Source organism: Galleria mellonella, unplaced genomic scaffold (assembly GCF_026898425.1).
Source record: "Galleria mellonella isolate WM207_F2 unplaced genomic scaffold, CSIRO_AGI_GalMel_v1 utg63, whole genome shotgun sequence".
Lineage (NCBI taxonomy): Eukaryota > Metazoa > Arthropoda > Insecta > Lepidoptera > Pyralidae > Galleria > Galleria mellonella.
In genome coordinates, this window is record NW_026442130.1 from 9,598,975 (window position 1) to 9,614,046 (window position 15,072).

The 15,072-nt window shown below is 29.7% G+C and overlaps 1 protein-coding gene across 12 annotated transcripts in view; it reads right to left on the minus strand.

The window, feature by feature from the left end:
* Positions 1-15,072, minus strand: part of LOC113521965 (potassium/sodium hyperpolarization-activated cyclic nucleotide-gated channel 2) — a 268,571-nt gene that overhangs the window by 46,277 nt on the left and 207,222 nt on the right. For all 12 annotated transcript variants that reach the window (XM_031909762.2, XM_052900023.1, XM_052900021.1 and 9 more), the window contains one exon: positions 7,794-8,070. In XM_031909762.2, the coding sequence (XP_031765622.1) occupies positions 7,794-8,070 (277 nt within the window). The remainder of the gene's footprint in view (positions 1-7,793; positions 8,071-15,072) is intronic.

Here is a 15,072-nt window from a genome sequence, read left to right on the forward strand (position 1 = left end):
TTAGAAATTCCAAGTCTCAGGAATTTAAATGGGACACGAAAAAACTGCAGGCTGTGAAGTTACGATCGTCAATACAGAACAGGAAGTTTTGAGGGCGATTTTTTTGTTTGGTAACGTTGCTGGCATCAAAGTGTTATTGATATCATCAAACGGAGTGTGATCACTTTGATACATACAATAAAAGCAAAAGCATATAGTGTTCATAATTCCTGCGGAAATTTTTAAAAACTTATTCTTTGTGGTTTTGGAAGAGCGGTATTTTACTTTTATATAAAATTTCAGTTTAATATGACAATAAAATCTTTTTTCTAAAGACTATAAAATAACACATACTATAGGTATAAGTATGTACCAACATTTTCAAAATTAGAGATTTTTGATTATGTATGTTGTACCTACCTATTGAAAAGTTGGGACAGGTTGCTAGTATCAAATACATAGATATACCAATATGTATATGATGTTTAGGAGCAGTCGATGTTCAAACAAGAACTATGGACCTTTACAAATAACTGATTACAAAGACTCAATTGTACGCGTATGAACATCAAAGTCGCCTTTCAGACGACAATAGCGAGGGGACAAGAGACAAGCCAATTGGTGCCAAATGGATGTCATTTCTAGAGGAGACCCTTTGCATTGTAGAGATTTGATATAATAGTTGTACTAACCAGTTTATTTCCTTTCAATCAAAAATATTTTCCAGTACGTGATATTTTCGCCAATAATAAACTAATTTTAATAAATTATTACAATCTAAATTTTATCTTGAAAATTTTTTTATAAAGTTACGTTATTTGTTCATACAGTATCTTTCAATACATTTTTAGTATACAATTTTTAGTTTATAGATGACGTTCTTGAAAATTAGGTCGCGATATAATGTTATTCCTGTGAAATGTAATCATACTAGCTCCATGCATTGTAAAAGCTCTACTCGTATACCAATTGATTTTGTATGTTGTAGTACTTACAACTTAATTACACGTTCGTCTTATACTAATAGCTAGTTTTATCGTTTCTGGTACTTTGGTGCATTTTAGAAGTATTGAACAACTATTAGTGATACATTGGGGTCTATTTTCAGGCGCTATTTTTCTAAACCAATCTCTCAAATTAAAATTCCAATTTGATATTAAAGTGAAATTTATCAGTTTTAGTTACCCAGTTTTAGTTACAAGTTACTCAATATTATTATAAAGTTACTACTATTATATATATACTACTTATATATATATATATATATATATATATATATATATATATATAATGTTTATGTATTATATGTGTATTTCTTATGTGTTATGTCCTGCCCTTGATACGCTTTCTGTTTTTATGTCAGCTGGTAGAGAATGCCATAAGGTATTAAGCTCGCCACTTGTAGAAACTTTTATTGTGCAATAAAGAATAAATAAATAAATATAAATATTTACTGTAAGAACCCTTATGAACTAATTTTCTAATAGATTTAAGTCAAAATGACTACAATTTTTAGTTTAGAATGGTCCATTAAACACTAATTTCGTAAATTTAATTACAATTAACCCACCGTAGGTTGGGAATATAAACGGTGTACAAATTAAATTTGAAAGTTGCCTTGCGAGAATACTGTGGTGGGGGTTATTTGGACTTATTAACAGTGTCACTAATTTGCAAACTCTGCTGATTATTCCGCGAAATAACTGAATTACGTTGAACCCAATTAAGAAATGTTTACACTAGATTATGAATCACTATGTTTAGTGATAATTTAGTTTAGCCCAAACTATGATAATTATCATTGGTGTTCCATATCTTGTCTGTTTATTATATACTATATCTTCTTTGTTGTATTAGTAACAATTGTTTTGTAGTGAGTGAGATAAGTGTGGTGTGGTTGAGAAAGAGATTTATATTTCACCACTTGTCTTCAGTCTGTCGCTGCTTATTAAACGGAATTATTACTGTATATACTAAAGAACTTATAATACAATAGGTATTAGTAAAATATGTGTAGTCGAGTTTGTATTATCAATCCTTTGAGGCAAACACATCTGTACTTGACACTTGTTTCCGGTTTAAAATCACAACCAATTAATTCAGAATGAATTAACAATTCAAATTTATAGACGTTTACAATATATTTTGCATTTCAAGGAGAATGCGGTATCAAAGGAAAAATACTATGTTAATTTAATATACATACATTTACGTGAATACGCAACAGCCACGTGTAATACTTGTAATTAAATTAATCAAGTACATTAACAATTATATTACGATCCAATCGGTTTTATAAAAATTTTCCAATTCACATGAATGTTAGGAATGAAAACATAAATAGGGGTAATAAACTGGTTGCTTATTCTAATTAATTCAATAAAACCTACTTCATCTTGCATACAGACTATAAAAATGCTAATAAAATATCTGCAATATAGATCTGTAGTCACTATTGTGTATTAGATATCCAGTATATTTAATATTGTAGATATTTTTCTACATTCTTAAACAGTAGCAACTTGTAAGTAAGTAAAATGGATTTTAAGCAACTGTTCATACAGTAGGTACTTACATAAATGGATAGTACATTAAGAATCTAGGTAATATTACAACAGTAATAAGCATTTATATAGTATTAGGTATTATATAGTCATTTCAATTATTTCGCTTAGTATTTTACATATTTAAAATAGGTAATATCTGTCTAGAGTCACCTAAAATAGAAATCGCTATTATTTTAGGATGTCTAGGTAGTGAGTATCGAACAGAGTTTCCTAATCAGTATTTATCTAACTTTCTAAATCACAAAACTTTCATGCATTTATAGAGTTTATTAGTGGTAGATATAAAGTTACTCAACAGTAATTGCTACTGTTAATCAATGAGTCAATGAAACAGTTGTGTGTGTTTTACGAAATTTAAACTCAAATAAATAATACAATTATAGAAATTGCCAATTCTTTTTGTTCCTCTTTGTAAGAAACTAGACATTTGATTCAATATAAGACGTGAAGATGGATAAATTGCGTAGTTAAATTCGATACTAGGTATCAAATTGCTGGCATAGATAGTTCGATCGGTGGTATCTAATCGGGATGGCGAGCTAGTCGAGCGGAAGCTGTCACTCGGATACTACTATCCGATAAACTTCTACAGTATATCTCTTGTTGTTTGCAGTAGGAATAAACTTGAAACTTACTATGTTGAATGTATAGTAAAAATGATATATTATATTAAGTTAAAATAAAATTATTACTAATGAAATAACTATTTATATAACTATTAAAATATTATTTTTTAAATGTATTGTAAATGTAAATGGTTTGAAAATATAATGTTTTGTTTTTTTCTATATGTTATATGATATTTTTAATGGATCTGATTTTCATGTTTCTATTGGTTCCATTCATTTTTCAATTGTAATAAATTTTTTGTACAACTAAAATTTTAATTAGGGTATTTATTGATTTTTTATAGTCTCTTAAAATATTACAACTTTGTATTTAATTTGATAAATATCCCTAACTACCATGTTACAAATTATAGTTTTGAAAATATTTATTTCATTTTTCTTAGTTACTACTAAAATTTCAACTAATCATTAGAGAAAATTGAAACAATTGATATCTACAATTCTACACTATTATTCTATTTAAAGTTCATTAAATCCAACTGCTCTGCCGACTGGTACGGAGGTCGCGTAAAATCGTGGTTACGTTATGATTGCGCCGCGCCCCAGCTGTTATTTTATCGCTTATATTCCGAAGAACTTTAAAAACTTTGATAGATTTAAAAATGTGTAGGTATTTGCATATACCTTACGGTGCAGATAATTGTATATATGAAAAAAATATAACGTCTGAACATGTAGTTTCCTATTAATGAAAAAAGTTTCATCTTTTATACTTTATCCAAACAGTAAATATTATCTACTATTCTCATCTTTGTGTATTATATAGTATATATATGTGTAAGTATATTTGTTATTTATATATATTTATTTGTATATATATGTAAATTATATGTAATCTATATAAATGTATGTGTATATATCAAATAATACTAGTAACGCATTCGAGCATATATTATTTCCCTAAGGTTGATTGCGAGAGAATAATTTTAGCATTAAGTTCGCTTTGTACACATGTACCAAAGAATAAATAAATAAATGATAAGTATTCGACTCTATTCATGTCTTGTTCCATGATTGTAATTTATTTTTGCAATTATGAAATTGCAAATTCTGGGTCAATTACAGTATTATATATCAGATTTATCTTATACTAGAACTCGTACATACAGCTCAATAGAACAAAGCTCGACTGTTTCTAACTGTGCAACATTAATATTTTCCATATTTAAATTTCGATCTTTTAAAAAGGTAAGTACTTATTTATTTAAATATATCATATATATAGTATATGTATTGTATTATATTCTAGAATTTTTATATAAAAAAGTATAATAATCCCTACATTAAATCGACTACCAAAATGAAAAAATATCTTTCTAGAATCAATAATTTAATAAATTGGAGTCGAAATTCTAGGCTAGTAATATCAGACCCCTTGACCATTGACACGAAGTACAAATAAATTGATTTTATATGCAAAATCATTTATTATTAATAATAATTATAGATGTCAGAGAATATTATGCATACATTTGAGGAAATCCGTGGTATTAATCATTCATCAAAGTGGTTATATAATAGACACTTAGTTCTATACACATATAAATGAGCATGCTTTTAACACAAGCTGCAAATTACAGTTCTTCTTTATTTCCGGTTCCTTATTATTGCATTATATTATTATTTAATTACATTATTAATATGTATCCCATTATAGCATTACATTATTTTCAAATAGAATACTGAGATTTCGTGAAATTAGACATTTGCAAGATTGTCAATTTTATATAGATTTTTAGTTCTTTAATTTACAATAATAAATTTCCACTACTAAAAACGGGTCTTCTCATGATGGAAAGAACTTATTTTCTTCCCAGTCAGATGATTTGTTATAGGTTTTTAATTCGAGTTTTTCTTCTTTCGGTATGGTATTTTATGCTTAATTCTCTTTGGTGACTTCTTTGATACTTTATTATGGAAAAGAATGGCGACATGTTGTATTCTAACTTCATCGCAAAGATTAGTTTTACTCTCAATTATTTAGAAATAATAAGTGAATGAAGATAGTTTTAAAAATAGAAATAGAATCTGAAACCTATTTTAAGCGTGGTATTGCAATAACAACAAGCAAATATCTTTCGCTGATTAGTTAATGCTTTCAACAGCGTTGTTATTCAAAATAATGGTCTAAATTTGTGAGCCAAATTCAGCTTGATAAACTTTAGGATTTTATCATAAGTACGATAAGAAGTGAAAATTAAATCAAGTTCCATCAGTGGTTATGTTTTGTTTAACTAATTTTGTCGTGACGCTATGCTTGCTTTGTTCTTTTTAATAAGCCTTCGGGAAACCGTGGATGTTTTGAATAGGACAAGTATGTTCGAAATGTAATGAGAATATTTTAAGATTAAAGTGTTTAGAGATTCCTGATTGATTAATCATCACAAAGTATGTTTATGAAAAGTTTTTTTTTTTAGCTGTTCATTTAGAAAAAAGTAATAATGAAATAATTTATTTTATGATGTTCCAGCATCTATTTCCCATTGAACAATAACAATTAACGAGAAACTCGTTAACGAATTTAATTATGCTGGAACTGGATAGTTAACAAGCTTTTCGCGTTACACGAATTGGTTATGTCTGGCTAATTATTATTTTAGCTGAATTAGTAGCACAATGCAGCCTTTGTGAATCTGGCGCCCAACGTGGGCCAGAGGCGCATTAAATTTTAAGTTCACGTTAAGTCTCAACGCTGCTTTGTAAGCAATTTATGTAGGTAGGTTACATGCTTAGATTATAGTTACGTGTTACTTTGGCGGAAATTGTTCTAGCTGTGATCTTTAACTGACTCCAAAAAGGGGAGGTAAGACGAAATGCCTAACGATATTCTTCACCGTCAACTGTATCATGTCCTGCTGAATATGTGTTATGCTAATTGTGAACTACTCATAAAAATAACTTCCAGTTTTTATAAAAATGTAAGTAGTTTCTCTTTTATAAAAAAAATTGGTATATAATATTAAAAATAAAAGATACCGTTAGTAAATACGCTGAATAATAGATAACGTAATTTGTAGCAAACAATCTACATAAATACATGAATTAACAAATTAATAAACAAAATTCAATACCGATAGTATTTCTAAACAGGCCAGATAAAGTTACTTTGTTTACATTTTTTTTAATAAGCGATTTCGCAAGCATCTATTAAAAATTGCATTGAAACGTTTTCATTGACGTGTACGCTCACTATATAGTCCTTAATGCTTGACAATTGACAACTAGTGTAGTAACCGGTGCCTCTAATTGCACACACAACACTCTTTGTATCTCACGCTCCGCTGAACAAAATGTTCGCACAATGATTAATAGTGGACAACAATTTCTGCCATAGACAGTATACGGGCGCGATAACATGTCATTCGGTTTGATTATCCTATAGTATTCTATATATATGATTTTCAATTCAATATCATATTTTTATCTTTAAGACAACCTCAGAATATTATCCCATAGCCATGTATGTCACAATTATACCATATGCTGCATAGTATATATAGATCATAATAAAATCTTATATGAAAAATATTTAAAATAATATGAGGGATCTCAATAAGGGCTGATAATCTAAATAATATTTAGATATTTTATCTGTCTGTTGATTTTGATATCACGCAAAAAATATTGGATCAAATTAGATGTGGATTTCACAGTTGTGTTTCTGAGAAGTAGTCTACTTCAATGGTTTTCCTTCCTCTGAAATTTACGCGTAGAAAGTAGCGGATTAAAAATTAGTAATGAATTAATAAAATATATTGCAATGTGAAAGCTGTGTTATATACTCGTAATTATCCATTGGCAAGTTGCAGCTATTGATTTTCATATAAATTCATATAAATAATAAGAAAGTTAAGTTCTTATTGAATTTAAGTAAGTACCAAGCAATTTTTTCGGTATCTATTCGCTTTCCTAATTTAATGAAGTGTATCGATATAACGTTAACGCTCATTAGGGAGACAGTTATGAAATTAAAAATGTAGAGACAAGAGATTGCTTTTATATGTTTAATCCTTCTTTTAAAAACACATCTACTGTCAAGTTGCTAGATAGAGAATTTATTTTCCCATTCCAGTAAAATATTCACGGCTGATGTTATTAGCGTAATAAATATTACATAGTTGCAATTTATACTTTATTCGGACAGTATATGGTATAAATTTCAACTATGTCAAACTTAGTAGTGCCGGTTTGTATAATAATTATGATGTCTGCGGAAATTACTTGCATTTAGTGTATTAAAATTTAATTTTTGTTACATAGATAAAACTTGATAGCGGTCGCGTTAAATGATAATTGGATTTATACAGTTCTTTTGTATACAAGTTCTGACTAAAACCAGTTTTATAGTGCATATTTTATGATAAACAAACCGTGAAAACATCATTGTTTCATGTATTAATGAAAATTACGCTTCATCTCAAATAAATTTAGATATTGAGTTTTAATAAAATTAACAGTTGTAATAGAAAAACAATAAAAAAAACCTTAATACGTAAAGAAAACCACATTAGCAGCGAGTGATATGCACTATTTTTAAAGTCAAATAAACCGTGTGAAGTCGATGCGGGCTGCTGGTTTGAATTATTACAAATATCAACATTATTGAACTAGAACATACCTGAAACTACTGCAGGGATGTATGACCCAATGGCCCGCCGCCTTTTGTCTGATGCGCTCTTTCATGAGAGCCTTCTTTGAACCGAAGAGCTTCATGGCGAGCTTGTTGTCGGTGGGCTGGAAGAGGGCTTGTAGCTGGTTGCGGAGGAAGCCTTGCTTTGCGTCGGGAGCCGGGGGCGCTGGCTCCACTGGTGTGCCGTACAGGGAGACATCGTCCAGACCACCGAAGTGGACCTTGCCGGTGCCGCTGCCCTGCTTCAGCGACATATCGGCGTCGCCTGTAAAAGGAATAAAAAAATAATTATAATCAGACAGACATTGAATGAAAGTCACCTGCTTGGGTATCTCTCTATCGATTTTACTGTAAAGCAGCTGTACTTGCAAGTGTGTTTTAAACGTTTAATCGAACGATTAACGTAACTTGAATATGTAATTGCGTACTATTCAATCGACGATTACTATATTGAAATATTGATCTCCTGACAAGATTGGAATTCACATTTCTCATGTATTGGGGGAAGTACGTTCACGGAATATGGGATTTTTCAGGTGGAAATCATGTATTTTTCTGATCATGATTTTTATTACTCGGCACATACCTATTGTAAAATAGATAATTTATATATTTTTTTTTTGCAAAAGAGTAATTATAGAAATAGCAAATTATTTAAATTGACAAGGTTTAATAATTTTCTAGTTCGATTGACAAATACTAAACCTGTGTGAATTTAAATGATGTCGTTTAATTTTCGATGATGGCAAACATTAACAATGTTCTAAGTAAAGCGAGATATAACTGAAAACTTCTATGTCTATCAAGATCCCTTTTCTTTTTTCAAAATAGCTAAAGATTTTAAAACTATTTGTTCGTCCAATGAGATCAAAATCTATTCGAACAATATCCAAAGCTTTCTTTAAGAATTCAATAGGGGCTCTAGTAATAGGTAATTTACCTTACTCGCATAGGTACGCAATATGTTTCGACCTACCAACAATAGGCAGGCTCAACACTGTATAGAGCATACAGATATAGAGTATATATATATATATATATATATATATATATATATATATATATATATATATATATATATATATATATATATAGTATACAGTTGTACCAAAATCAATAGATTTGAGGGCATTCAATGAGATTCACAATGGCGCAGTGCCTGCGGAATGGCGATCAAGGCAAATGTTAGGTATACCTACTTCAGTTGCAAGCGTTTATATTGTATCGACCTTTTATTTGTGGAAATGAAACAGTTTACGTTTACTGTAGCTACGGAGCGAACATTTTATAAATAAACGATAACCGTCTGCCTTATTACGTACGAAACAGAAATTTTTAATAAATAATATATTTTTATTTCTATTACAATGCCACTTCATTTTTATATTTAAAAAATAGAAAATATATAGTTTGCCATTGGAAGTGGACAGAATCTATTTCATCGATGCGTATTTATTATAAATGACAGGTCATACGAGAGGTAATGACAACACATTATCTCATGACTGGGCATCGGTTTCTCTTCATATAAGACGAGAATATTAACCTACCTTTATATTGCAGGGCTAGACGGCTTGCTTTCATTACTACTTTTTCTTATATTTGGGTATACTTTATTCCATTGTCTTTTAAGATCTTATAGAGATGATATTTAGTCACAATAATATAGTTACTTCTTCATCTTACGGAGAACATGTAGATGTATTAATTATGCAACAAAACTATTATGTTAATTATTCTTTTTTTAAATGTGTTTACATTATTGTGGTTGTCTTTACCTTAATAATTTAGCATAAGATTTCTAAGCACGATTATTCATTTGTCATATGTCGTCACATGTTGTCGAAATAAAAATTCGAAATATCAGCATGGTCAAAAAAAAACAATCGTGCTAAGAATCCGTTAATTACGTATATTTCTTTTTTCATGGACTTAATAAATGGATATTAACCTTTTTTTTACAACTAATGAAACTATGAAGGGATAGTATGTAGGGATATTGGTAAGTAATTAAAAAATCTAGTGATTGAGAAATTGATTAAAGTCTACAACTGATATACAACTGTACCCATCTAACCTTGTTATTCATAAAAATAAAACAAAATATTTCAGTCATTAAAGTTTTTTGTCACTGTCTTTCAAATTGAGGTTTTAGCGCAAAAGAAATAGATAAAAAAAATTATGGATTAGAGGGTATTTACTTTTTTATCCATAAAAAGAATAAAGTCGCATACTTGTTGTAACACAACCGTTGTTACAATAATTTCTCATTCGGAACATTTAGGTAATCTGCTATTGTACCATCTATAGAAATATTAGGTATTGCAAGTTTATTGTATTCTATATTTATAGGCCCATAGTACCAGTAGTAATAATAATGGGTGTCACAGTTAAAAATAGAATGAAATCAGTGTAAAGTCAAATGATTCGAAAATTGGACGTTAATAACGTCGTTATGTAATGTTCGCTTTTTATTTAACACTAACTTTTGCTCGTAATTTCGCACACGGGGATTTCGGGAAGTAGAAAAATGCTGATATAGATCACCTTCAGATGGATATCTTCAGATAGCCAGGTTAGTTGATTCATTGTAATGAATTCACTAGAAATTAACCACGATGGTTCCCATGGGATTACTTAGTATACTTTATAGGCAGTCTCCAGTCTTATGGGCGGGGTTATCACTGATCATTAGGTGAGCACGAGCTACAGTCCCCTATGTTATAAAAAATATACCGTAATTTAAACTAGAATGTTATATATTGAACCACTAACGGATATATTCAATATCGGGTATTTACTCCTTCCTCTTCCTTTAAATACGTCTGTGATAAAAGCTATCAAATAATATTAATATTTATACCCCCTTGTGATGAAGGAGTAGAAATATTATGTATAGCCACTCCTTTTTATCATTTTCATATCGAATAACGCTATTTAGGGAACAAAACGTCGAAAACTCTTATAGCAAACTTGGCCAGAAATAAAGTACATTAATGGGTTATTATGTATGGATAAATGGAATGTCGACGAAAAAATTCCAGGTACAAGACGCAAATAATGTTGTAATGCAAATGATAATATCGATGGCAACAGCATGGAACATACGGTCTCTCGGGGTTTCGTGGGAACAAAGTATCACACGAATCTGTATTCAAAAGAATGATTGGTTCAATTCGGATTTTATCAAGGATTAAAGGATTTTATAATCTATATTGTATACGATTTCTTATACTCACGTGTTCGTGATGACTGGGGCATTTAATATCGACTGGGACAAAAAGTAGAGCATGCCCTTCACCATACCAAATACGCCATGGCGATAATTTGAACTGATAAGCCGCCAAGTAAAAAATAAACAAACTCACTTTCACATTTATATATAAGGATATATACATGGTGATGAGGATGATATAGTTATATCATCCTTATATTATTATATAACAATAATGTCGTCATAATCAACATATGAGCCATTATCTGTCCACTGCTGAACATAAACTTCCCCCTGTTGGAGGGTTTTACTAGTAGTTGATACGCTTGGCTGGCGGATTGGCAATCGCAGTTAGGCTTTTCTTGACGTTTTAAGAGGGATCCTGCTACCCATCGTTTAACCTTTAAGTTCCCTTAGTCACCTCATGACTCATTACTTAGTCATCATGACACCCACGAGAAAGAAAGGGGTCGCTCATTTTATGCCGGAACCACATGACAATAAGCTGTATAAAAAGGTTTGTCTAAAATATGAATTAAGATAAAAAGTAGCCTATGAATTATTCTAGAATTTGGTATATGTGTGCATCAAATTTTATTCAAATTTATTAGGCTTTTTAAACCTCACTATGTAAGAAACACTAAAACATATTCCCAAACATTCACTTTTAAATTATCACTAAGAATTTTAGTAAAGATTTACATTTATAAAATCTAAAAAACTTGATCTTAAAGAAGCGTAATATTGCAACGATTATGAAGCTTCACTTCGATTGTCTTAACAAGTCGTATGCGAACATCTTCAGAATGCCTATTACAGCTGATAAAACATACGATTAAACAATGAGCCAATAGCACTTCATTGATTCAAGTGGCGTCAACACTGTAACTGGAGACTGGCAATCAACTGTGCGTATATCAGACTCCTAATAGCAAAAACGTCGGAAACGCAAGCAATTTTCGTTTCTGGTTTTCATGCTTTGCCGTTAGACTCATCGGTTATAGTGTGTATATATGTGTGGATAATGGTGGTGACGTATTTCTGTCAATTACTTTTGATAGATGAATTTGTTTATAACTAGCTGTGATCAGGATTTTTTCATAGTTATAGCCTTGCGTTGCCTCAAATTACAGCAAGTATATTATGAGGATAGGGATAAATACTTTTTAGGTAATTTTTATAAAATATATCTAGTGTCTATATCTGAAGGTTATTAAACGATAGTTCACTGCGCATTGTTTAGTCAGATTTTTTCTTTTACATCTTTATAGGTAGACTGTATAAATTTCAGGTCTATTTTATTTGTTAAAATATATTTTTTAGTCTAGAAAAGTACACAAAAAGTATGTAATTACTAATGAATTAATTGAAAATAACTTAATATAATAGTATGATGAACGTTGAAATTAACAAGTGTGATTAATATCATCATTTAAATCACCAATCCGTTGTTGGTCTTTTAAATAAATCTTTAGGAGTATGTTACACGTTAAAAAGAAACAAGGATGACGGAAGTTAATAAAAGAGGTTCTATCTATACAATTACGCAATAAAAGCTAACGATTTAAAATAGAAAATTCCGAACTCGCTTAATTGATTCGTGAATTATAATTTTTAATTGAACATCTGCGAATCCATTTCTGTATCTTAAATATAAAATATCAGATATTCCTTTTGAGATATTAATTTATCAATCCGAGTATTGAGTAACTTTAATTAAACGTCAAGTTGTACTGGACACGGAGTTTTGTTATACGACGAAGCAAAAGGATAAATGCTATTGAGTTTAAAAATGATTTTCAAAATCACAATTATTTCTTAACGTTTACCAGTGGTATACTTTTTTATATACATAATATAAGAAAAAGTGATAAATGTCGTTAACAGACATGAGTGTAGGTATCACAGAACACTATGACTCCCATAGTATATTCATGCTTTGCAAATGAGGGTGTTCTGTCTCGGCAGTTAATAATATTCTTGCTATATCTTATGCCTTTCAGACTGAAACATAGTCATGCAAGCATAGTTACATTATGGCAGAAACACTTGAGACAGTATTCATTAGGTGCCACAGTGTATTTATTTAACTGAGGTAGGTGTTATCTTGGGATAGTCTATATCGCTGGTTATATGATTAGAATTATAAAATTTTATATTATTAATAGTAGTGGAATTAAACAAAATTGTTCTAATCAAATAACAGTGTATTTTCCAGATGTCCCGTACATTTTATATCTGTATGCAATAATTAATACTTTCCGTTCGTCAGCATGTCTAAAAAATATTGTTTTGGCATCTATTGATCTTATTAAGACACATTGATTTTTCTTGAATATCTCCCATATATTGACATCGTTTAGTTACCATTTTATTATATTAATAAACTAATCAGGAGAAAAACAAAAGTTTATTTCTAAATATACAAAATTCTATGTCAATGAAGTATGTTTACAATACAATAAAATATTAACCGTAAGCATAATTTTTTCTAAAAGGTCAGTACAGATGTGTAGTGGTATTTTCCAAATATGCAATTATAATTTAACATTATAAATCATAAGTCGCATGAAAAATATCATGATGCATGTATGTACAAATTTATTGCATTTGTTAACCTTGCCAAGTATCAAGATAAATACCTATACCCTATACCTACCTACATAAATGCGATGATGTCACGGTATATGGACATGTAAGTTGCTCCAGTCTTCCAGTACACTAGTACTTATATAATATAGTTATAATTAATTACAGAAATGATTCATTTGAAATAAGATGTGATCTGAGATAATATATAAATAGAGTACATAATACTTTGTACATAATATTTCCAACAATACAAACGCTTTGTCCAAATTAATCTTTATTATTGTCTTATTTACCCTTATTCACGCACAAAAGGGATACCCGAATGTATAATTATAACCCAGTAAATAAGAGAAAACATCATTGTAAGGTTAAGTTGTAAAATAAAATCAATAAAAAATTCGACAAAATTTTTATATTTGAAAAAAAAAATCAGGGCAGAGAGTATACATAATACTTATGAACATATTACGCAATTTTACATTCGTGAGTTTGTTTGTTTTTTATCTCGTGAAGCCTTAACGACTTAACCAATCACTATGAAATTAGGCGTAGGTACTGTATAGGTAGAGAAGGACAGGTTTCATTTTATCCCATCAGTATACATATATTGGTAACGCGAATGAAGTCGCGGGTAAAAGGTAGTTTATAAAGAACCTCTTTCTTAACCGATTATTTTGATCGATATCAGAGAATAGACTTAAAATATGTATTTGTTATCAGATCCACTGAAAGTAAATAGTGCCCTATTTTCGTAAATACATACATAAATTTATATAATATGTATATACATATGCATGTCTATTATATTACTTGAGAAAAATCTACCAGATCTGTAGAATTTTTATTTAAATTACTTGCAACACTAAACAAAAGTGCGCTTTGTTTTATTTAAAAATATGTGTAAGCTAAAGTAACTATTGGCTGTTTTTTTTGGACAATTTTTTATACTTAGAACAGAAGAAATAATAGATAGAAGATATAACAATGTTACATAGTTATGAAGAATTAATAGACATTGTCATATGAGAGAGCGTAGTGATACTTGATTACATTTGCAGATGTACATATATAATTATATGGAAACATGATATGTTATTATAATAATCCATACTGTTCCAGACATGTAATTGTTATAACATTTATTACTTTAGTTCCAATATATTTAATCGTTTTAGGATAAAAGAAAATGACCATGAATCACAAACATTAATTGGACTGCGGAAAAGTGTTAATATATTGCAAAACAAATTTTCACTAGTGAATTGGTTGCAATTTGTAACAAGAACGACCTCTTGGGTATATATAGGCTAAAATTAAGGGCTCAATATAGAATTTATAATTCAAAATACTTATTTAGAATTTAATGATCAAAGTTATGGAGATCAAAAGTCTTGAATCTACTGAACCTTTGCATCTAGCTTGTTGTTCCACAAACAGTTACTGAAATGTGCCTACTCGCCC